General features: G+C 42.6%; 1 protein-coding gene across 5 annotated transcripts in view; it reads left to right on the top strand.

The window, feature by feature from the left end:
* Positions 1 to 24852, top strand: part of SH3PXD2A (SH3 and PX domains 2A) — a 244838-nt gene that overhangs the window by 206031 nt on the left and 13955 nt on the right. For 4 of the 5 annotated variants that reach the window (XM_069864088.1, XM_069864087.1, XM_069864090.1 and 1 more), the window contains 5 exons: positions 1104 to 1217; positions 5501 to 5584; positions 16354 to 16471; positions 21973 to 22307; positions 23177 to 23226. In XM_069864088.1, coding sequence (XP_069720189.1) covers positions 1104 to 1217; positions 5501 to 5584; positions 16354 to 16471; positions 21973 to 22307; positions 23177 to 23226 — 701 coding nt within the window. The remainder of the gene's footprint in view (positions 1 to 1103; positions 1218 to 5500; positions 5585 to 16353; positions 16472 to 21972; positions 22308 to 23176; positions 23227 to 24852) is intronic. The other variant, XM_069864089.1, reaches the window with a different exon arrangement.

The following is a 24852-nucleotide window of genomic DNA, read 5'->3' as shown; positions in this document are numbered from 1 at the left end:
GTGCCCCATCTGTTTACAAACCAAGCTGGCTCATCCCTGCCTTTGCAGTGAAGAAGTTGTGCTCGTATCTAAGAGTAGCAAGCTCTTCAGTGAGTGAGTCTACACCAAAACCAGTGGAATATTCAATAAATCAATGTAGCCAAGCAAGAAAAGAGGCAAGCACAGTTATGGTTGGGATCCATTTAACCTAAAGATGTCTCACCAGTAATTTTATTCATCCATTCGTGGATGTGACCTAAGGGCTATGTCTGTATTGTTGATGTGTACTTAAGATTTTTGTAGATAGTGGTAGAATCTTGAACATTCAGGTGGGAAGGCAAAGAACTGGTGCTTATGGCCTGAAGTCACATTTCAGGTAGCTTTTCTCTCTTGTTTCTGTTACATGCAGTACTTTCCAGCTTCCCAGGGCATTGAATCCAGGTCATGTTTGTAAGCACCAGCTGTGGTGACAAGCTCTCTGAAAGCTGGAGCACCTCCCATATGAGAACAGGCTCAGAGAGTTTGGCTTGTTTAACATAGATTAGAGAAGGGAGGGAGATTGGGACTAGATGATCTTTTCCAGCCCAAACCATTCTATGACTTTGTATCCTTTTCTGAAATTGTAGAATTACAGAGTGGTTTGGGTTGGAAGGCACCCTAAAATCTCTGCCCTTCTACTAAAGTCTTTCCTATTTCCAGCTTTTAAATTCTGTGATACCTCATATTAGGATCTGGGCAACATCTGTGCTATTTCCCATACGTCCACATACACATATATATACACATAAAATGTTTTGATACTGTATACGTACATGTTGTAAGGCTTGCTCTGAGAAACTGAACTGGAGAACTCTGATTCAGAGTTGCCATGGATAGACCTCAGGTTTCTTAAAATGAACTACTTACTTCATTACAACCTTATGTACATGAAGTCTGCCTGCATGCTCATTTACCACTGTGAGAGTATCTCTTAGAAAGACTAAATCTCCTCTTCTTCTAAGAGGCTGCAGAATAACTCAAACCTGCACCACATCTGCTGACTTTGTGCTGCCTTATCAGTAGCATCTTGCTATACTTGTTCCTCTTAATGTTAACTGAGCAACTTCTCTTGCTTCGTTTTATAGGTTGGTGGTTTGTGAGCACAGCAGAGGAGCAGGGCTGGGTCCCAGCTACTTACCTGGAATCCCAAAATGGAACCAGAGATGACTCTGACATCAACACATCCAAACTTGGGGAAGGTATGGAAAGCTCTTTGTTATCAAGCAGAAACTGGTATTCACTTGCTTTATGCTTTTCCTCCCATAGGAAAACTTTGAAAATACTTGCTGCCACTTGTGGCTGTTAATCTAGTGCAGTTAATATCTTCTCTCATCTTGTATCAGTAAATAAATAGTTACAGAAGAAATCAGAGTGAAAAACCATAACTAGAATCCCTTTGTGACCACCTTGGGCTGTCAGTGTGATAAAATGTTCAAAAGCTGAAATCATGCTCATTTTAATACTCATAAAAAGCATACAAACACTTCATGTGCAAGTCCAAGAAGGATGTTCTGTTAGAGATTTTGGACTCTTATGTCCATGGAAGAAGAGAACTTGTATGGCTTGTTTACAGAAATTATTCAGGTGACAGCTTTTAACTGGAAGAAATACTTGTTAGAGCCACGGGCCATTAAAAGGAATGAGATTTAGCTTTAACTTCTCATTACAATTTATTTCTCATTACTTTTTCTTTAATCCTTGAAACTAGTCTCACCACTTTTTGCTGTGGCATATGGAAAGGTAGTTTTATTTGGTGTAGTCTCTTAAAACTAAGATGCCATTTGTCATGTATGTGTATTTAGCTGCACTGTTTTTTTGGCTAAAGATACTTAATTCAGCTTCCAGAAATGGGATAGTACAACCTCACATGTTCTTCTGTTCCATTATGAAAGACTAACCACATCTTAATGGACTTCTCATGTAGCAACTGTGTACACAGGACACTTTTATTATTATTCACTCCATTGTAATGAATCTCTTTCTGAATTTCTAGGTGCTTTTGACGTGATACTTATGTAAAATGTATGAGGAAACTCAGCTGACCTTTCCTAAGGAGGCTAAGAGATGTGTTGGGCTGACCAGCTGCCCATTAAGGTAGCACATAGGCAAAACATAACTTTGGGCTGGATCCCAAGGGTGACATCTGTGGCTTATTGAAATCTTTGGCTCGGTAGCTCATTTTCCCTGCTCAAAGTGACCCATGGTTTAGAGACAGTCTGGCTGCAGACTGGTGGACCAGTCTGGTATGATGCAAAGTCTTAGTGGGTGCAAAAGCAGTTAGTAAAGCTTCTCTGTTAGTGAAGAACAAAAGCTTACTGCGCTTTTCTGGAATAGTTGAAGAATGCCTTGCCTGCTGGCTTGTAGCTTCCTCCCTTTTCCTGACTCTTAAACGTGGTGCATGCTTAACCTTATTGCTTAAGCTGCTTTCGTTTCAAGCTCTCCTCTGCCTTTTATGTTGCCCTCTGGAGTGTATTCTGCAAAGGGCTGTGGCTGCACAGCAGTCGTCGTGAGTAATGGAAAATCCATCAAGTGTTCCTTATCTTTTTTTCTCTCTGTCCCCTTTAATCCATTACATTACTCTCCTCAGCTATGGTCAGCATTTGCACTCCTGGCCTTACTCTAAATCCAGATACACTGAAACATGAGACTGTTCTTCCCTTTCTGTTCAGTTCCATCCCAGCGACAAAGCTAATTGCATTACTTCTGCAGCTGCTTTGATGCGTCCCAGCTTTTGCTTGCTTTTCAGTAACTTTATTTTATGTTATTAACCACATAAACTGAGTTTTCTTTTGTTCCTTGGTTTTACTCCCTCCAATTCTTCTTTACTTGGACTATTCTTATCCTAATAGTTATTCTTCAAGAGCGGAAAGAAAAACTTAAATTTGCTTTCTTAAAAAAAAAATGCTTAGAAGTGAGCAGACTTCCACAGACAACTGATTAATTCTTTGTCAGTAGGCAGGAGAAGGGGGCTCCAGTATAACTGAGGAGGAAGGCGCTTTAAGTGGATTAAGTACCCTAGTCTCTGGATTTTGAGTTCAGGCAAGTTTCAGCGTGATTCCTGGAGATGCTGACTTCCTGCATCAGTGCAATCTGTGCCCTTCCTGCTTTGAAAGCACAGAAACTCTAATCTAGAGAGCTTTCTGTATCAGTCTTCTGGCCCTCTCCCTTTGCTTGGAACAAGTCCACAGGCCAGGCAGACCCAGAGGTCAACTCTGCTGTGGCAGAGCCTTGTAAAGATAAGGAGGTGCTGAATACAGCTCACTAATAATGCTGCCTCTACATAGCAGTGATATTTCCATATGCCTCTGTTTAAACAGTCTGTTCCCTGAGAAAGACAGAAATGTTTCTTCCCTGCGTTGAAGCCTGCACAACATCTTTTGTCTGGATGAGGGTAGACAGTTGACTGCTACCTGGGCCTTTGTTTAAACAAGCACCATCTTACAAGGCTTGGAAAACATTCAGAAAGCAATTTAAAGAAACAGTCACAGGAGCTGTTAAAGTAAACATCTTAAAATGGTCTGTGGAAAAGCTTAGAAAGCTGTTGATAAATAACCTCTCTGGTGACTAACTGTAGCATGACCAACCAAGTCCAAGTCTGGAGTCAAATGACAAAATTCAGTATTGTTGAGGAGAAAAAAACTGACTCGTATAAAAGCATCGTTGTGATACAAAAGAGTTGTCTGTGGTGACAGTCAAATGATGTGAGAAGGACAAAGTGTGGTGGATCTGTGTGACCCACTGTGTTCAAAGGGTGCTCCTGGATGGCTGAATCCTCTAAATTCCTGTGCAAGCGAGGAGCTGTGGGTGACTGCTCTGTGTTGACACTTGAAGCAAACTTTTCTTGCTCCCACACCCATCCTTCCCACAAGCCCTAAAGTTCAACATCTCTAATTTCGTCCCCTCTTGGATAGAAACCGTCTAATGCAAGCAGCCTTACTATGAATCTAGCTTCTCTCTTCTATAATCTGTATGTCTAGTGAGGTGTCCTGTGTTGCCTTTTGTGTAGCATGTGTATAACTGGCAGTCTAATGTCCTGTTGAGTTGGAGAAAGCCACCAGGTTAACCCAACAGGTAAGAAAAACACTACCAGTTTAAGGAATGAAGATAGCTGATCTTCTGTGCCACCACGGGCTTCCAAGAGGATCACTGAGTTCCTTTAGCCAAGAACACAGCGATCTATAAACTTGGAATCCAGCTCCTCTGAAAATTTGTGGTTCTTCTCTTCTTTGACCCACATAGGATCAAGGAGTACCACAAACTAGACCATGTATCTGTTCAGCACCGCTCAACACACTTCTTAGGAAGGGTTTGGCTTACAGCAAAGGAGAAATTGAGGAGAGTGAGCTGAGTGCAGAAATCTGGTCAAAGCCCCTGATAGATATAAAGTGCAAAAAGGCAAAAGTGAAATTTTTAGGGAGTTATTAATTGCTTTTTATTTGTCTACCTAATCATTCCCCAGTCAAATAATTTTGTTGTGCCTAATTGTCTATAGAACATCGTTTGAGAAGACCATGGCATCTGCTTTCATGAGTTTAAGGGTATATTCCTCAAATGAGTGCACATAAGCAGAACTGAATGATTATTAATGATGCGATATCAGAGTCTATGAACAGCCTCCCACTAACCAAACAGGTGTTTGCACCCTAGCAATAGCTGAAGTGTGATACTTTGCATTGCTTTGTGGCAGCACCAAGCACCCTTGCAGTATTTGCCAAGCAGGCACAGAAGGCTTTGAATGAAAAAAGGGAAATGTTTGTCTGTGACGCTGTGCCAGTCCAGTGGTTCCTGTGCCATTCACACCTTCACAAGCAGAAGAAGGAGCTGAGTACAATTCTACATATGTGATCCAGCAAACAAGTGGTGTCCTCTGTGCACAGCTGCTCTCTCAGTGCCATTTCCATAAATGTCTTGTCTTTGTTTATATTTTAAGCATAAATTATTGTTTCAGTGTATAATTAATTCTCGGTTCTGGCTTGTTAGCTTCTTGAGCCTACTCAATTTTAGCAAGATAATTTTTTCTTTATATTTGTAACAAATACATTAGAAGTTTGGATTGTAAAAATTAGCTGTGACAGTGATTGTCAGTCAAGTGTTGGAAGCAGGGAGGCATCAGACGGTTTGGACGGTTTGGTTCTGTTCCTGCTGTTACAAGTGAACTCACAGAACAGAAGCTGCCTTCTCCCTGCCTCAGTTGTGCAGCTTGGTTTGGGGGAGGGTGTTTGGTTTGCTTGTTTTTCCTTATGGAAATCTGTGACAGTTCTAGATGGTTCATTTTCTAGATGGTTCTCAGGCTCAAGAAACTAACTTGTTCCACTGTACAGTATAAACTGAACCAAAGTTTCTGCATCCCACCTAACTCATTCCTGCTAACAATACCAGTGCTTGTAAATGTCATATTTTGGTTTTATTCCTCACCCTCCCATCAATTTTTTCTTTTTTTTTTTTTGTTTGTTTGTTTGTTTCCATCCGTGTTCCCAAATAGTTTCTAAGCGACGCAAGGCTCACCTGAGGCGCCTGGACCGGCGATGGACGCTGGGCGGGATAGTCAACAGGCAGCAGAGTCGAGGTGAATTAATAGCTTCCTATGGCACCAGCCCCTAAGGTTGCACCGAAAGCCTTGCTGCAGCTTTGGCTGTGCCACGGTCTGCATCTTTGGCTCTCTGACAGAGAGGCTCCAGAGTTCAGATATATGTGACAGCTTGGGGTGTCTTGGAGCCAGCATTAGGCACCCCAAGAGCTGGAGGCTGATAACCAAGGGTAACCCTGCAGTCTGTCTCCTAGTGCTGCTTGAGCAAGCTCACATCTGTTGTGTTTTAACTTTGGGCATGTTTGTACTCAGTCTTTCCTACCTCACTAAGGAGAAGTGATACTTTCAGGGCTATTAAAATGAGAAGAATGCCAAAAAGCCACCGTCACAGATGTGCATAATGGAAAAGTGCTTGGTGTGGAAAGACGAGAATCATTCCAGTTTCGATTCTCTCTCATCCTTGCAAGCAGTGTTTGGTACTAAAGGCAGCCTTCTTCAGAAGTTTGAGGAGCTTTTGGTGTCAGTCCTAGGTGTTAAAATACAGCTGGTAGCATCCTTTTAGTTCTGCTGGTCTATCAGGGAGCATGGTGGGGTGCAGGGGGAACACCTTGTGTTCTGAAGCTGTATTTTGGTAAAGTCTGAGGAGTCTTCCAAACTAAGCACTTCGTCAGTGCATGTCTTTCCCAGAGTCAAGGTACCCCTTTCAATCCCTTTCTCTCCTTTTTTTGCAAGATCATCCAGATGTGCTATTCATGGCACTTTAAAAGGAAGGGGGTTGTGGAGAAGCACCATTTGCACCTCTGTGTAACTTTCAGACAAGCTTACTGAGGGTATGGAACCAAATGTTAGCACAAGAGAAGCTTCATAATTCAGGAGAAGGTGCCTTTTCCTACTAAGAAGAGAATGTACTTTCAAAGCTGCGGATTTATAATCATCTGCATTTGGTGATGATCCTAGTTGCAGGTTCTTGTGTATGTCAAGCACATACAACTTTTCAGTGACCTTTTAGCTTTGCCTCAAAGTATTATTGAAGAAACCAAAATAACAAATGAGGTTCTCTTCCCATTGTAGCTTCACCCTGCAGCAACTGGAACTGCTCTCAAAAGGCAAGGTCTTGCTTCTCAGCCACCAAACCCTGAAGGAATAAAAAAACACCTCATAAACATATATGCTGGCTTGTCAAAAAAAACCCTTTGTGCTTATATCTGTACTCCAAGTGTTTGGGAGCTACTTATTTTGCATAATCAAACTCTGCTAGATACTTCGCGGCAACTTAACTGGGAGGGTTTCTGGGAATCAATTTTCTAAACAATTTAGTTTAGTAGTTTAAACAAATATATCCTTTCATATTCATACGATGTTGCAAACAAAGCTGCATAAGATACTAAGGCTGCATAATTGGTCACTTAGCATAGCTGACTAGCAAGATTCGAAGATCTAAGCTGCATTCCCACCTTTTCCCTCTCGTGCTTTTAGACACACTGTGTGTGTTTTCTCCATACTTGCTCTCTAACCCACGTCACAGTGTCTTCCCTGGAAGTCTCCACCACCACATACTCCCCAGTCTCTTCCATCCTGGCCTGTTTCTTTATTTTTATGCCCAGGCAATGCTAGGGGTTTGAGTGTGTGTCGGATAATATGTGCTTTATCTCAAACTAGATCTCAGCACTTGAACTTAGCACAAACTGCAGCATCTCAAATTTTGGGGCATCCTCCATGGCTGAGCTGCTCCTCTGAGTTGTCTGCAATGCATTTCAGCCACTGCTAGCCAGACTGGCTAAAAAAAATGCTGTTTAATGTCATCTGAAATAGTAGGTTAAGGAGCTCTTACAAAACCAGGCTCATTGGAAGTAAAGAAGGTGATTTGAATGCTTGGGGACAGGTTGGAGACAATGGCTTCATCATCTGATGTGTTGTAGTCTGCACAGACATCTACCCTTCAAAACTGCAGCTGTTTAAAGTACGAGTCTCTCTGGGTGTCCAGCCCGCTGTTCTCTAATAGATCACAGTTTATGTGAGGTCAGGAGAGATTCTTTCTCTCTTCTTTCCCTCCCATCCCAGCCCAAAAGGCTTCTAACAAGGCCAAATTTGGGTGGGTTTGCACTGAAATGACAGACTGCACGAAGTGTATGCGTGCACCCCCCTGCCAACCTTCAAAGTCCTTCTCCAAAGTGTAGAAGAACTAGAGCTGCTCAAACAGGAGGTTGCCAGAATTGTTCAACACAGGCAAAATAGCTTCCCCTCCCCCCACTTGGCCCCTTTCTTGGAAATAAATTCAATTAAACATTTTGGCTGAAATTCTTCCCACCCAGCAATATTCTGCTCGAGATAGTCCCTGCTGTTGGAAGGGTTGGCTCCGAAAGTTCACTGGAGTTTAAAAGCAAACTGTAAAGGATGCTTCCCGTTAGGCGTGGGTACCACTAATAAGCATTTTTACTGGCTAGGTCTATGATAGAGCCACTTAAAAGCCACAACTGAAGGAATTAAGCATTGTTACTGGTGGTCAGGATTTCTTAAGTGACTTGGATATTAAAAATACTGGAAAAGCCTGAGTGCAGAAGGGAAGGGTGGTTTCTTCCCTGTTACAGGCTGCCTAATGGCAGAGAATTATCAGGAGTAACATGGCTTATTTATTTCTACCCTTTCCTAATGCATTTGAAGAGGCTAAGCATCCCTGAACTTTAGATATTTGGAAGCAATGTTACCAGGTCTGTGAATAAGAAATATGAAAGACAAAATTATTGATTTGAAGCTGGAGAACAAATTGCAAAGGAAACAGCTGTAGACTGTTTTTACAAAGAGAGACAGATGGCATTTGTTGCTGAACTTTTCTCTTTAAAATGGTTCATGGTGTGCCCAGATCTAAGAGATTACATTGGTTTATATTTCTTATGTAGCTTTTTTTTCTTTAGTATGTTGTGAAAGTTTAAAACTATGGTACAGTTTCCAAACTTTTGTCCATACTTTATGAAACTTCAGTAATACAAATATGGATTTTGAGGTGAAGCCTGAACATTTGTAGTTTTCCTTAGTCCTGATACTCCTTAGACCTTGCAGGGTACAGATTTCATGTTCTCTTGTTACTGGGTAAAATGCTAATCCTACACATGCATTTACTTGGAACTTCCTCTGGAAGAGGACTTTGAATTGTTTACAGGCTAATTTCATGAGAAGTCATATGTGCTCTTGCAGTTTGATTGGGAAAAGTGGGAGTTTACTTGCTTGTTTTATATGCCAGATATTTGACAAAAGTTATTGCTGCTTTGGTTTTGTGCCCAATGCTTTCAACTGGAGCTCTTACGATGCAGTAAAGTACTTTAAGGTTATTCATATCAACAATATCATGACTTACGGGCTGAATTTCTGCCAAATGAGCCTATTATTTAAGAGTAGCTGCTAGCACTAGAAATAAGCTCTTCAATGAAAGAGTTAAAGTTATACCTTGGAAACTATAGGTCTTCATGCTGCTGGCTTAACTTATGGAGAGAGGGAGCTTGACTAGAAGAGATGGACAGGGCATAGAGAGAAGGCATGTGGTGGTCTTGCTACTTGAACCCCATCTCCTAGCCCAGGTGGTTTGTTCTGCAGGCGGTGTTCTAACTGTGGAAAGAGCCCTTGATCAGTACTGGTGATCCAGTGTGGCTCACGAGCTTGTGCATTCTTAGACTTTCCTGCATCCTACCAGAGCTGCTCTGCCCTCTTCAGCACCCCCCTCATTACCAACAGGACTTCTCCCTCTTTTTCCCTGCTCCTCCTTGATGCTGGTTGAAATGTTTGTCACTTAGAGCACAGGGCAGCTTTGCTGTGCTAAATCCAACCAGAGCAGCTTCAGACTTCATTTGTTCTGTGTTTTCTGAGGTTTTTTTCATCCTCTAGGCTCCAAGGCAAGTAGTAAATGTTTATTGCCTCTGGCTGGTTGAGGAAAAGAGCATGTGCAATACAGAACTGTTTAGAAATGTCATTATTGTTCTTTTCTATCTATTGGAATGAGGCTTTCTGTTGGGTTTTCTTGGGGGTTTTTTGTTGTTTTTTTATAAAAGGGGTGATGACTGAAGAGCTCCTGTCTGCAGATGAACAGATTTGATAACCATGGACAACTATTTTCTCTGCTGTATATTTAGACAAGTAAAATAAAATCCATGTTGAATCAAAGCATCGCTTTCTGGAACAGGGAGACTTTTTCCAGAAGCAGGTCTGACAAAGCGGGGGTGGAGCGGAGGAGTGGGGGAGGGCGAGCGCAGACTGCTGACTGAGGGGAAAGTATTTTGAAAGAAAATTCTTCTGTGGTTTGGAAGATGTAGAGTTGGGGCTGTTGCATTTTGCTGAGAAATCGTTAATTGGCTAATTTCTAGCCCAGTTCCCCTCCTATCCTGAGCCCTATTGGCATTTCAAACAAGGATGGGGTCACAGAAAGTTGGGGACATATACGAACACCAGCTGAGCAAAGGAAATTATTCCTTTACTTGCTGGGCTCCTGAAGTGCTGCAGATAACTTTCACGCTTATTTATGGAGGCAGAAAAAGGCAAGCATAAAATATAGGTGAAGGAGATGTATGTGAAACAGGGCGCTCAGAATTTGGAAGCTGGGAGAGATAAGACTGCTTGAGCAGCAGGGCTGGAAATGTGCATGGTGTTTCTTCTGCCTAAAGGCAAGGTTCCTGCCCCAAATAGTTTACAGCCTAAACAAAGAGGAGATCTGTGCATCAAAGGAGCCTGGGCAAGTGGTGATTTGTCATGCATCTTATTATGACCGTAAAATTTTTCCCAGTGGAAAGTGATATTTATTTGGTATTTTTAAAAGCTTTTAGAGAAGGGCTAAAACTAAGCTTCTTTGGCCAGGCAGGAAGTCACGGTAGGTAAGCCTTATTTTAGGAGGGATTTGAGAGTTTCAGGTTACTTGATACCACAGAGGAGAGAACCTGCTCAGGTTGATGAGGCATTCTAAGAAAGGTTGAGTGGGAAAAGATGAAAAGACTTGGAGGAATGGGATATCAGAAGGAAGCAGAACACGTGAGAGTGTATATTAGGATATTAAAGCAAGGCACAGCACACAAGCTTGAAAATTCAAGATGGGACAACTGAATTGGGTGTACATTTGGTAGGAAGGACAAGAGTGCTGCTGTACCAAGAGCCTGGGGCAAGAGCAGTGTGCTGAAAGGCTCTGAAGGGAGCAGAGGAGGCAGGAGGTGGCTGTGCAAAAGAGGTTGAAGGGCCAGATCACGGCTTTAGTGGCAAGAAGTATTGGTGATAGAGGATTTTGAAGATGTGGAAAGCAGCAGTTACCTTGGTGATAGACTAGGAGGAATCTGAAATAACCAGTGCCAAGGGAATGGGGAAGATTGAATAAGGAAGATTTGGAAAGCGCTACTGAAGCTCTATGTTACAACTCGAGCAGTAAAACTATAGGTCTGCTTTCCTTGACCTAATAGTAAGTATAAATCCAGAGAAACAGAGGAGGGACCAAGCTGCCTTCTCAAGACACCTCATAATTTTAATGTGTATAATGTGTGTGCACATGCACACATGTAAAATCTGAAATTCTGGCTTAACAGATGGGATTGGAGGAGCCTCATGGGCTGTCAAGTTCAGTATCTAGCTCTCTCAAACAATTAAGTGCAGTTTCTTCAGGAATGGATGAAGCTTCATTTTAGCTATTCTGAAGCTTTTCCTGTGAGAGAGGTATCTTAACAGGTCACCTGATGCAGAAAATGCCATGCCTAATGCCTACAAATTTTTTGAGGTTCCCCTTTTATTAGTAGACAGAAATACAGCAGGTGAAACAAAAGAAAACCTATTTGGGTATATACTGTTTAAAGGGAGTGTGATGGAATGGACACGTCTGCTAGCTCTTTAGTCATAAGCTGTAATCCTATACAGAAGGAAAAACCACAAAGCACAGTTGTCATGGTCTGCCGTTATCCAAAAATAAATGTCATAGACATAAAGTCCTCCTAAAATTCAGCAAGTTAAATGTAGCATCCCTATTTTTTTTTCTGCAACCTGTATGTTGTATTGTAGTCACCAAACAGGCTGAGCAAGATGGAAGGTGCAAAGGTGACCTTCTACTACTTGATGAGCATTGCCAAGATGCCTACAGATCACCTTGCTCTTCTGTAAATCATATGATGATTTAGGAGCTGTATTATAAATCCTGTTTATGCAGAAAATTGCACTTCATTAAGTTGCATCTTGAAACAGATGGGAGAAGATGTGAAAGCACATGAGCCATGAACGTGAGCCAGCAGGGGCCCAGGTGGCCAAGAAGGCAAGTGGCATCTTGGCTTGGATCAGAAACAGCGTGACCAGCAGGTCCAGGGAGGTTATCCTCCCTCTGGACTCGGCACTGGTGAGACCACTACTTGAATACTGTGATCAGTCCTGGGCCCCTCACCACAAGAAGGATGTTGAGGCTCTGGAGCGAGTCCAGGGAAGAGCAACGAAGCTGGTGAGGGGGCTGGAGAACAGGCCTTATGAGGAACGGCTGAGAGAGCTGGGGGTGTTTATCCTGGAGAAGAGGAGGCTGAGGGGAGACCTCATTGCTCTCTCCAACTGCCTGAAAGGAGGTTATGGAGAGGAGGGAGCTGGGCTCTTCTCCCAAGGGACAGGGGACAGGACGAGAGGGAATGGCCTCAAGCTCCACCAGGGGAGGGTCAGGCTGGACATTAGGAGAAAATTTTTCCTGGAAAGGGTCATTGGTCCCTGTCCGAGGCTGCCCAGGGAGGGGCTTGAGTCACCTTCTCTGGAGGGGTTTAAAAGACGGGCAGATGAGGTGCTGAGGGACATGGTTTAATGTTTGATAGGAATGGTTGGACTTGATGATCCGGTGGGTCTTTTCCAACCTGGTGATTCTGTGAAATGTCATTTGCAGCCCTCTCTCCACGTGGTTTTCCAAATGACCTATCGGGATCTGTCTCTAAATTTTGGCCCTAAATCTCTACTGTCTTTCTTTAGGAGACTTTAGGTAGAACCAGAGTAAAGTAGGAGCCTGCCTTTCTCTGGCGAGGAGAAAATGAAGGAGAGAAGGTTGATAGGGAAGCACGGCTTTGGAATAACTAGCAGACTGAGCTCTGGGCTGCCAGGGTGTCTGGGAGGGCTGGGCAAAGCACAGCTACAAGCGGGTGCTGTGAGCTGGGTAGTCTAAACAGTGCGGAAATTCTTGTTGTACATGTTTTAAATAGTGTCTGTGTCTAGGCAGGAGGGAGAATGACACATAGCAATCTTTTCTTCCCAAGCTAAGTGGGTTGCAGTTGGATAATGCATGAAGTGACAGACTTGTATCGTAGTTCTTTGCCAAACAGGCTTTGCTTGTTCATGCATGCCTTGTTCAGATTTACTAGTGCAGATGAATTTTCAGTAGCGATGCCTCCTTCAGTTCAGCTGGGGAAGGTACCTTTGACCTGCAAATTAGAAGTAAAGAAATAGAAGTGAAGTTGGAAATCTGAGCTGTTAACAGATCTCTGGATGTCACATGCCAAGAAAACCGGTGCCTTTCTGCAATTCTCATCCTGAAGGGGAGTAGGACTCTTGTTGCCTTATTTCCAAAGGGCAGCCTTTTAGCTGATGTATCTGCTTTTTTAAAGTTTATTCTGCCCACTTGACTTCAACAATGAAGTTGATGTAATAGAAGCTGCATCTAGGGAATACAAATTATACTTTTGTTTGCTTTTTTTTTAATGGTAATTAAGTCAGAACTTAATGAATCAAAACTAAACGCTTTTGTATTCTCTGTAGATTTGGGCATATAGCTTTGATGATAGGTCTGGGATGGTTCACTGGCTTGTTTTATACCATTGCCTGTCATAGTATCTGAATGAAACCAGAATGATATTTCAGATTTGTCAGTGTGACTGGGAGCAGTGTGTTTCTACTGGCTTATGCTCTGCTGATTCTCTCATAACATCATTATCCACGTTAAGTCTTTCCAGTAACTTTATGTATCAGTCATGAAGTGTCAAATATGCTCTTTTTATTAAAGAATCTTGGGTAGTAATCTAATATGTTGAATGCTACATAAATCCTCTTCAGTGACACATCCACTGAAAGCTCCATTTCTCCATTCAGCAAATCTTGGTTTATAGAAAGTATCCACTGGACTAGAGAATCTCTGCTATTCTACCTTACCTTGAAAGTAACTGGAAGGGAAGTCCATGAGTTGGTGGCTGGGAGGAAGGCAGTAATAAAAAGGTAGAGCAGTGATGTGCACCCACATGCACAGGTGGAGGCCCAGAAGTTATGTTTGCAGAAGTTGCTAGCTATTGTAGTAGCTTGCATGGATCTGTTGTCCTTTTCCCTAGCCAGCCACTCATCTGTATTTCAAATGGAGAGATTGGTTAAGTGGGGGAGAAATTGGATGTTTGGAAAGTGATTGTATCCTAGTTTGCAAAGGACGTTCACACCAAAATTTGATTTCTCCGGAATGATCAGACTCAAATGCTGTTGGGGTTGATGGGTGACCACTGTCTCAATTCCCCACACAGAAGTCCTGCTGGAGCAGGAGTTCGGAAAGCTGTGTTGAAATCTAGGAGTGAGCACCTTGCTCGTGACCTCCCTCCTTCTGCAGAGAACAGTGTAGGAGGCTGCATCCCTGAAGAACGAGAACACTCTGCTCCAGCAAGAGGAGCTGACTAGCTGGTTTTAGCTGCAGCAGGGGCTGTTGTTTATATGGAGGAAAAATAAGATAAACTTCTGTTGTAGCTGTAGTAGCAAGGGTGAAGTCTGATTGCCTAGGTTATAAAGAGGCTTTGGTATGGGGGAAGAGACAAAGCAAGTCCTTTTCCCAACACCCACCGAACATGAGGTGTAGCTCTTTATTACTGTCCTAGAACCATCCCTGGGAGTGTCTCTGCACCTGAACTTTCCTGTTATCCTCTCCTCTCAGGGACAAGATCTAGCTGCCCAGGGGTGTTCTGCAGTTCAGTTTAGTGCTTGGGGCTTTGCATGCAGTAGAAACTGGGCATTTAACTCCTTTGGCAGCAGTCACTTGAAATAGAGGAAAAATGAGTCTGTCTTCAAGCATGCAGAGCAGAAACCCAGCTAGAACTGTCCTGTGACTTTGAAGCTGCGTTTCATTTGTCAAGCCGCGTCTTATAGTAGAGTATTTCTGTGGGGAAGTTATGTCTTGATGGTGCTAATTACAAGCTAGCTGAAATTTCTTACCAGTGATAGAACAGTTAAAGCATCCCTGCTGGGGGAGAGCAGGAGAGAGTATTTTCCTCTCGGAAGCAAAGATTTTGACAGGTTTTACCCCATCAGAATTAGAAGCGACCAGATGCAACCTGTCAAGGGAAGTTGACTAAAGAGATGGAGCTTTGCTGAATTTTCTGCCATCGGATGCTTTGCCAACATTTTTTCCCTTTTCTGAGGTATTATTTCTTACTTTCTCTCAGTAAGGGTTTTTTGTTTTTTTTTTCTTTAAAGTTTCCATGCTTCGCCCAGCAACAAAATGCAGTTGAGCCACGAAACTGAGCAAATGGTTAGGTCTGCTTCACACTCTCCAAAAGATTGTTTGCCTCAAGCTGCTGCAACCTTTTCATAGCTACTTCGTTTTAAAGTGATCAGGAGCTCTGGATTCCCTTAATTTCCTGCTGGTTCCTGTGCAGTGACAACCCTCTATTTGTTCCTGGCTGTGCCTTGTTGCAACTGCCAGTCGAAAGTGCTAGGAAGGCTGGTTGGGGTGCACTTTATTGTTTGCCTTGCTTGCTTTGATCTAGCTACAGAAACTCATGCTATTACATGCACTCTAGCTTGGGTTCAGGTGAGGGGTTTGGTAACTTTTCCCATGTCTGCTGAGCAAGGATGGTAGTTGATGTTTTCAATGCCACTTGTAATTTTTTTTTTTTTACGCAAACAGAGGAAAAGGTTGACCTTGAGCATGGTGGAAATGCTCCAGTAAATGAATCCTGGTGGGTGGAAGAAGAGGCTGAGAAAGTATCTGTTCTGCTTTGGTCCTGGGCTTGCTGTCAGCAATTCACCTCTGCCCAGCTGGAAAGGGGATAGATGCTGGAGATGAGCAGGGATGCTAAGTTTTTGACTCAAACACCATACTTGAAATCTAGCTTGTGCTTTTGAACTGTGTGTCTTTGTTCTGACTCTCCTTTACCACTACTACCCGTGTATTTCTCTGCAGTGAGGTCTAGCAAAACTATGTTTGCAGAACGCTTCACAGCCCATGAATGCAAATGCTGTATGGTCTCCTGTCAAATGAAAAACGCATTTACTATTTGTCACTTTATTTTTAATGCTGTTTCAAGCTCATTGCTGTAAACCTGTGCTGTTTGGGAGGTTCAAGGGGAGCAGCGTGATGGTCCAGCCCCTCGGAGTTGGGGAGGATGGGTCCCTCTCGGGATGGAGGGCTCTGGTTTCAGTAACACAATGCTCCGCGCAGCCGTGTGCGTGTTCAGAGGAGCCAACTGGCTGGAGCTCCCACCGTGACGCTCGGCTGATTTGGCAGCCAGGTTGATTCTGTCAACTTACAGTATGGGAGCTAATTCCAGCTTCAAATCCTCTCCGTTACCCGCTCGAGGAACTTGAAGGAGGGGGGGAGATGGGAAGAAGGGGGGAAGCTCTCTGGGGACTTTGTGTCATCATTGGCATGGAAATATTTTGTGATTATCAGCAGCAGGGTAGTGGCAAGGGGCTGATTATCTGTCATGTCGTCAGCATAAATAAACAGCGGGCCCCTGAGCAGGGCTCCACCTTTTGTAATGGCTCCACAGAATCACTGCCTAACAGCTTAAAAGCAAGCAGGACGGAAAAACAGCTGGACTAATTCTGACCCTAACTGATGTTGCCTTTTCTCCCTTCATTAGAAGAGAAATATGTCACTATCCAGCCGTACGCCAGCCAGGGGAAGGATGAGATTGGGTTCGAAAAAGGGGTCACCGTGGAGGTCATCCAAAAGAACCTGGAAGGATGGTGGTACATAAGGTAAAGAAGCGATGCAGACAGATTGGTGCAGAACCTGTGACAATGAGCTTTTCTGATCATTCACTTAACGTCAGCATTTAAATGATTATCTAACTGAGCGAGGAAGCCCGAATTGTTCAGAATGCCTCTTGAAGAAACATAAAGAAAAGGCTAAGATGATAAAATGGTGATTAAATTGACACTACAGTGCCTGCAAGAGCTGTGCACCATTGCAGTGGCAAAATTCCTGAACATTTAGGTTTATTTTTTTTTATTTTCTCTTCAAGTTAAAAGCCCGTGTCTGAGTTAAGATCTGTGAGACCTAACGAGGTGTTCTGTTGTGTGTAAATTTAATGTGTTTCCAGTTGAGGAGTTATTCTGCAACATGCTTAAATCTATTTATAAAGGTGCAGAAAGGCTAATTGTGATCTCTTGATTTTTGTTGGGGGCAGGATGTCCTATTTGCAGGGAGATGAGTAATGAGTTTGCTGGCTATAGCCTTTTTCCAAAATTATTAATGGTTTCAACTAATTTATCTTATTTCTGCCTATCCACATTACATATTCCTAATGCAGAGGGGTTGGATTTCAAGGACAGGTGATTTTGTATCAAGCTTTGTTTTGTATTTGAAACAGCAGTCATAGAGGAGATTTAAGTATCACCTTTTAAATTGTTTATGGGGAGAATATAGGTTAGATAAGTCTCAGTGGATGATCTAACATGTCACGATGAGTATTTAATGAGATTAAACCCATTGGGGTTCACACAGCACTTAGGCTTTAGTGCTCTTTCATGATTCTGCCCCTCGTTTTGTATCTGTGCTAACTGTGACGATACATTTAACCTTAAATGAGATATGATGCAACAGGTAACTTAAAAATGAATGTTTATCTCTTGGGCAGTGCAAAACATCTTATCTAGTCATCTTTTTCCATTTAGCCTGTAATTATAGTGATTAGTTTTTCCCCTTTCCCTCCCCAAGCCGTAACCTTTTGTTTGAATTCTGCTTGATTTATCAGCTATGAATGAGGGCTACGAAAATGCTGACTGAAGTAATGCTGTTGTTGTTCTTGATATCCCTTATTGGTTTGGGTTTTTTTACTCCTTCTCTCTAATGCTCCCATAGAGAGAACAGGCTAATAAAGATAGCAGTGGAGCCAGGAAGGCACTCTAGATAGGAGGAACCAAAAAAAAATGCCTCGGTTTGGTCAGGTCACATTTTTAACTCTTTTAATCATTCACAGAAGTGGAATCCAAAATTGCAGATAGAAACCCTATGTGCTCTTGATTCCTCTGAGGGGAAAAACATTGCAAGATATCTTTAGTTAGTTTTGGTATTCTTCCTCTGAAATGCAGCTGTATCATTAGTGTAGGTTCTCCTTTGCCATATTAACAGTTCTACAATAAGCAGACTTTCCCCTCCTCCCTTTTCCTTACACCCCCTTTGGGCTACCTCAAAACACAAATTTTTCTGTGTCACAGAAGTTTATTCTGGTGGATAGTGACACTTGCTGCAGTGGCTTAGGTGGGTCCTTCATGGCAATCTGTTCAAAGGGCAGTGGATGCCCACCCACCCCATGGTAGCTGGGGAGTGCAACATGCTTTGGCTTTTCTCTAAGAAGCATTTTGAGTTGAGCAGTCTGCCTTCTTGTTGAAAGATGGGTTAGGTGCTCCCCATAAATATACGACAAGTGTGTTGGGTGTCAGCCATCCTCCTTTCTGCTGCAGGATTACAGTGCTCTTAGGTTTTTTTTTTTCATTGGCAGCACTTTTGGGAATGTTGAGGCAGTGTTCTATTCCTGCAAGCTGGTCCTTTGCAGCCTTTAGTAGCTGATCTCCAACTTCTTGTGTGGTTTATTAGACTTAAACTTTTCTGAATGCTGTTAGGTGCCACTGAGAAAAGATTCCTGTTGTGCAGAAATATGCTTTTCTGAGTATTGAGTGCCTTAAAAGCAGCTACTCATCCTGCAGTGAGTACGAAGGGAGAGGGAGCAGGAAGAGGCTGCAGCTGAATCCTGCTGCCTTGTTGTCTGCTGGGCAGGGTAACGGAGGCTGAACACACACATCAACGTGTAGAAATAAAAGCAAATCCAGCAGCTTGCAAAGGGAAACCACCTTAAAGACATTAGCTTGTTCCACCTTAAATATGTAATTTCTCCAAATTCCTGGCCATGTGCTGATCCTCATTTCCTGTCCTTCTTTTATTTTTTTTTCTTTTCTTTTTCTTTTTTTTTTTTTTTTCTTTCCCCCGTTAGTTTGCTTCCCTCTGGAGTAATTCCAGTGCTCTGGAGCTGGAAAGCAGATGTGACTCTCAGACTCTCAGAGGCACTTCTGACTTTTTTTAACATTCCTATGGTTTGAATCCATTTTTTCCTTAATATAGTGTGTACAGGGAGGGTTTTGGAATTGCCAAGGAACCAAATCACTGCACCTAATTCTGCAGCCCTCCCAAATCAATGCTGTAGATACTAGAGGCAGTATTGGTGTCTACCTTTATTTTGCCCTGTGTGCATCATGACTATTTTTAAAAATCACTGGGGCTCTGGAGAAGTGGAAGAACAGCTCTGACCTGGCTCCCTTCTTGCTATTCTACCGAGTTTAATGGATCTGTGTGCTTCCTAGTGTGACCATACCTGCTCTTAGCATCCATTATTTAGATCTTACTTGGTATCAATTCTTGTCACCTGGAGGTAATCTCATGGTGCCTGTGGATTGCGGGCCAAGTTAAGTGGCAACATGCTCAGCAAAGCTTTAGATTTTTGCCTGCATCTTCATTTTATGATTAGTTCTAAGCCTCAGCCCATGTGGATAAAGTACAGCTGGAAGGTGTTAGTGACATTGAAATAGGAAGGAATCTAGGATGAGGCTTGAAATGTCTCTGGTAGTTTGTGGCCATAAGTGTAGGAAGGATAATTGTGATCCAACTCTTAGATGTAAATTTAAGATCATTAACGGTTCAGGACTTCTCTGAAGCTTATTAGCAATTGCCTTAGTTCTTGCACCTTTAAAATTGAGAGATCAAGTAGTCTTCTAAGGTGATATTTGCAAAGACCTTTGAGATTACCATATTCAAGGACTAAGGTTAAAAATGTAAGCCTATTCATAGAATCATAGAATAACCAGGTTGGAAGAGACCCACCGGATCATCGAGTCCAACCATTCCTATCAAAGTCCAACCGTTCCCATCATTCGACTTACATACGTAGCTTTTATTTGTGATGTTGCACAAATGAAGTGGCAGTTGCTGGCAACTGCTACTCAGCAGCAACTTCAGGTCGAATTTACTAACTCACAGGAAGAAATAACTAGCAACAGCCTCTCTACTGAGGGTATGTTGCCCAGAGTTATTAACTGTCCAGCTCTTGCTGCTACTATTCATTGGGAGAAACTATGTGAGATCAGAGGTGTCTGAAGCAGTGGGGTTATATGGGCTGATCAAATACCTACAGTTGGCAGGAGAACTAACAAGCCAGTACAGAACCTGCCTGTGGCTGCTTTTCTGATCTTAAACATGTTAAGTCTCCCACAAACTAAGATCGATGTAAATTGGGGGGTTTTTTGCTGATTTTGCACAATTGAGGTCTGTTAAAAGTCACCTTTGGAAGTGGAGTGCTCAGTGCATTGGCCAATGTGGCTTTCTCACAGATGAAAAACTTTATATCTCCAGATCATGTGAAGTTATAAATGTCCTTTAAAAAAAAAAAGGGGGGGGCAGCAGGAAGGAAGCATTGGTCAGTAGCTTCACAAAAGAGCTGCCTGCTGCAAAAGGGGCTGCAGCCAAAGGTCTTCAGGGCTGGAAATGGTACTGAGAGACAACTTGCCACAAAAAGGGATGTGGCACATATTGAGGTCCTTTTTTTTTTTTTTTTTTTTTTGACTTGGCTTGAAGCTTATCAGAAAAACCTGAACGGGGGTAGGATGGAATAGAGTCAGGTTGTATCTTGACATAGTATCAATGGGTGGATGCTGTGTATCAAACAAATCTCAGAGTTGTTGGGATGCTTTCCTTTGACACCAGAATCTTTACATAAACTTGTAACTAACTCCTCTGAGCAGGGGAGATCTCATATCTTTGTCTTCACGTGTGACAGGGCAGACAGGGAGAAGCATCACCTCTAGTGCCCTGGCTGATGTAAGCTGGAGACAGAAAGGTCCTTGTGGTCATTGCTAGCAGTACAACAATTGCATTTGTACAGGAAGAGTAATGAAGAAGTCTGGAGAAGCAAACCTATACTGCATTTTCCAGTTCTCCCCGTAAAGTCCCAGTGCTACTCAAGTGTCTGGATGTGGTGAATGAGCCCAGGGTGTGCCCTGGTGCAGAAATCTCACCACAAACCTCAGAATCCAAGTGCTGGCCTGACAAAGTTGCTCATCGGCCAGGGAATGATCTGCTGATATCCCACCCCTCCACCCCAGCTCCTTTCTCTGCTGTCTAATGAGTCTCCGTTTTCATTAAATAGCCTGAGAGTCCTACTGTTTTAACCTTTGTATTTCCTGCAGATTTCCTGAGCCCCAGGATTTTAATGGTGCCTGCTTTCCCACTTACCCAAAGCAGGCGCTTGAACTGTATCTTGAGAGATTAAAGAGAGAAGGGTTTCAGTGACTCACTCTGTAGCAAGTTAGGGTTTCATTAGGGAAAGCAGAGTTCATCCACGTGGTCCTCCCTGGAGTCTGATTGTAATCTGAAATCCCTGCTGAGGTGTTAGGAATGGCAGGAGTTAGAAAAACCATCTTCCCAAAAGCCCAGTTGTGGAAGAATGACTTCAATTTGAAGTGTAGCATGAGCAGCTCAGGCTGGAGCTCCGGGAACACGTACTGGATTCAGGTGTCCGTTCAGATTTCCCAGTTAATTTCTCCAAATAGCCCCTAAGTCGTTCAGGAAAGTGAGTCTCTGTCAAAGCCGTTTTTCCTTAGTCAAATTGTTTCTCAACCTTGCGGTGCTAGAGGAACCTGCAATATTTTGAGTCCCATATTCTCCTTAAGGGGAGCTGATCACACAGGGCTGGAAGTTACGGGAGAAGGGTCACTGCTCATTATAACTGCAAGGAGGGAGGCTTGCACAAGGTCCTTATAAACTGCAAACGTAGGGGCTCTGTTCTGGGTTCTGTACACCCTTATTTTAGCCATTTTCCATTTTGAGTCACCACTAGGAAGTATTAAAACATTTCACTCGCTAGTTTGCTTTTTTTTAGTATGGGATAATACTGAGTTTGCCTAGTACTATCTAAGTGTGGCATAGAACAAACTGGTGAAGCCCTTTGTCTTGTGAATCATAGAATCATAATAACTATTTCTTATCCACAGAGACTCCTTCCTTAGGGTGATTAGTGGCTTTTATCTGCTAGCTCAGCTGATGTTGAGATGTCTAGTCAATGGGCAGTAAATGAATGGAAACCACAAAAGGTTATTAGAGAACTTCAATTTTTGTTTTATGTTATCATCCTTCGCTTTGGCATTAGCTATCATACCTGAAACATGTGAGAAGCTATCTGATGTGGTGACATTTCCTTTTGCACCTGCAGGTATCTAGGCAAAGAGGGCTGGGCTCCAGCTTCGTACCTGAAGAAGGCTAAAGATGATCTTCCATCTAGGAAAAAGAACTTAACTGGGCCAGTGGAAATCATAGGGAACATCATGGAAATCAGTAACCTGCTGAACAAGAAATCATCCACTGACAAGGAAACTCAAGCAGAAAATGAGACTGCAGAAACCCATATCACCAAGAAAGAAATCAGTTTGCCCATCCTGTGCAGTGACTCTAATGGCAATGCCATGATGACCCCAGACAAGCAGGCTTCCAAGCTGGCCCAGGGCTCCCCAGCAATAGCAAGGATAGCACCGCAAAGAGCTCAAATAAGTAAGACAGTAAAGTAGTCTGGCTTTCCACTGGCTTGCAATGAATTCTTTTTTTCTACCTTTCAGGGCTGGCATTGATGTCCCATGTGTCCTGGCCATATAGCTGAGTTCACATGAGCAGATCTTTGCATTGTCTGTAGATCTGCAGGAACTCCAGGACATAGTTCTTCATTAGTAGTGATAAAATTTAACTTCATTTTATACAAGGGCTGACAAGTTCTTCTTTATCTTAGCCAATATATGATTACTTCTTTTTTTTTTTACTTCCTAAAGAAGATTTTTTTTTTCCTTTTGAACACTCTCAAATGAACCCCTCAGCCCAGTAATGCAGATGATGTGATGGTGTGTTAAAGTGAAGGAGACCACCTATGTCTTCTCTTGCATATTTGTTCTGCTGTTTTCCTGGGGGCAAGTTGCTAAAATGTTTTTACTGCTTCGTCTGCAAAATGCAGATGGTAATGCTAGTCTGTGCAAGGAATAGGGAGATACTGTGATACAGGATAGTGTGAGTGTTATTAATTTAGTGGATTATTTTTGCTGCTGGGGGGAAAACTAGGTATTAGGCCAATTCTTTGCTGGCCAGTCTCCAATGGAGCTGGTCAGTTCCAGCAGAAAATACAATCCACTACTTCCTGGCAGTGATTTCCTCTTTAAATTTGCTGGCTTAGCTGAGATGAGTAGCTAAGCTACCTTGGTATTTCTAATATACCCTCATAGTTTCGTATCTTGTTTCATAGAGATGCCTTAAATATTGCAAATAGTGACTCCTAATATTTTTAAACTGCGTAAGAGTGGAAAGCTGCTGAAAAAAATGTCTTTAGTGGTACTTACAAAGCTAAATAAACTCTTCCTTTTCCCTTTCCTGCTCAGGTTCTCCAAATCTAAGAACAAGGCCGCCCCCACGAAGAGAATCTAGTCTGGTTTGTATTGGTTTATGGTATATATTACCAGTGGGGTAGGTGTGCAGGTGCTTTATGAGACTTTCTGCAGTTGCACAACAGGGAGTGTATCTGAGAGATCCTTTAAGTGCATGCCTTTTCATGTTATGGTTTAACTATTGAGCAGAACTCTGGACATCCTAACGTTAATTGGGGCTTCCTGTTTTTCAAAACGTTTCCCCAACTAAGCAGGTATTGAACTCAAGGGGGAACGTCCTAAAGCTACTGTGTCCTGTGCGTGAGCATGAGAGCCCATCTGGCTGACTTGGGAGGATTCAAGTTCCTCTGGGTGTCTTTAACCCAGACTGGATCTTTTGACCTTCTCTAGTTTTAACAACTGGGAATGTTTCCCTTCTTTCCACTGCTACCATCTTTGAGGTGGCTAAGCTTCGTTCTTGTGTATATTTAAAGCGACTAGGGATCTTATCGAAAGATGTATATGGCAGGAATGAGACCTCCTATGATTGTTTAGTCTTAGAGCCAGAAGTCTGGAAGTTTGGGTGAATGTGAGATTAGGACTGTCGTCTTCAGATAGGAGCTACTCAATAGCATATTTGAACAAATGTCGTGCTAATGACTTGTTTAAAACTAGGCGCTATGTAGCGTCTAATCCTTGTACCCTTTATAAGCAGTATGTGACTTGTAATTTTCCTGTTTCATCTGAGATGCCTCTTAACAAGCTAGATGAATAGCATATTAGCATTTTCTTCCTATTTCTCTTTGCATTATTTTCAATTAGACTTTGTTTTGGCAAGACTGCTACACTTAATCCCATGCTAAAAATAACAATGATAATATATGTGAAACCCTGAACATTCCTCCTGTTTCCAATTATCTTCATTTACTCCAAACCATCCTATTATCTGAAGGAATTTTATTATGCTGCACTTCTGCTGTACTTCAGCGTTTATAGTGCAGAAACATCCAATTATAACATTGTTAGACATGGTTCCTAAGGTGCAGCGATGCATTCTCTGTGAAATGCCACATGCTGTCCGTGATGAAATGTGAATTGTTAGTTATGACGAGAATATCTTAGAAATAGAGCATGTGAATAAAGCACAGCGTGCAGCTTGCCTTTCTCTTGCTAAAGTCTTAGGATCATTTTATGTCTTTGGCTGTCCCGTGTCTGTCTGCGGCAGGTCTGACCTGTATTTGAGATCCTGACATATTGCAGTTCTTGTGTTAGAACCATAAGTAGTGAAGTGCAGAAGATGTTAAGCTTCACCATCTTCTAGTTGTCCTGTAGATGAGCAATGTACTAATCTGAAAAGCTTTCAGTATTGACATTTTTGAAAGGACTATTATCCCATTTATCACCTTAAAAATAATTGTAACTAACTCTAAGATGTGACAGCTTAATGTAAAGGCACTTAGCTTTTAGAGGAGCCTGATGTGCTGCCAGAATATCTGTAAATAGCAGTGTCCTGCTTTGTGTGGAGCCTCTGTGCAATTTAAATGCAGACTGTGTTGGGACTGAGTAGCGGTTCTGGGTCTTTGTTGTGGGGAAGAACTGGAATCCTTTGATCCTGCAGCAAAGTCTTTCCTTTCTCGTATCACGTTAGCTGAGCAAAGCTCTTCACAGGGTTATATGGTATGGTCCTTGCT

The sequence above is a fragment of the Phaenicophaeus curvirostris genome, chromosome 9 (genome assembly GCF_032191515.1).
Source record: "Phaenicophaeus curvirostris isolate KB17595 chromosome 9, BPBGC_Pcur_1.0, whole genome shotgun sequence".
NCBI classification, from domain to species: domain Eukaryota; kingdom Metazoa; phylum Chordata; class Aves; order Cuculiformes; family Cuculidae; genus Phaenicophaeus; species Phaenicophaeus curvirostris.
Note: the sequence above shows the minus strand (reverse complement) of the source record. Positions and strands in the feature narration are given on the sequence as shown.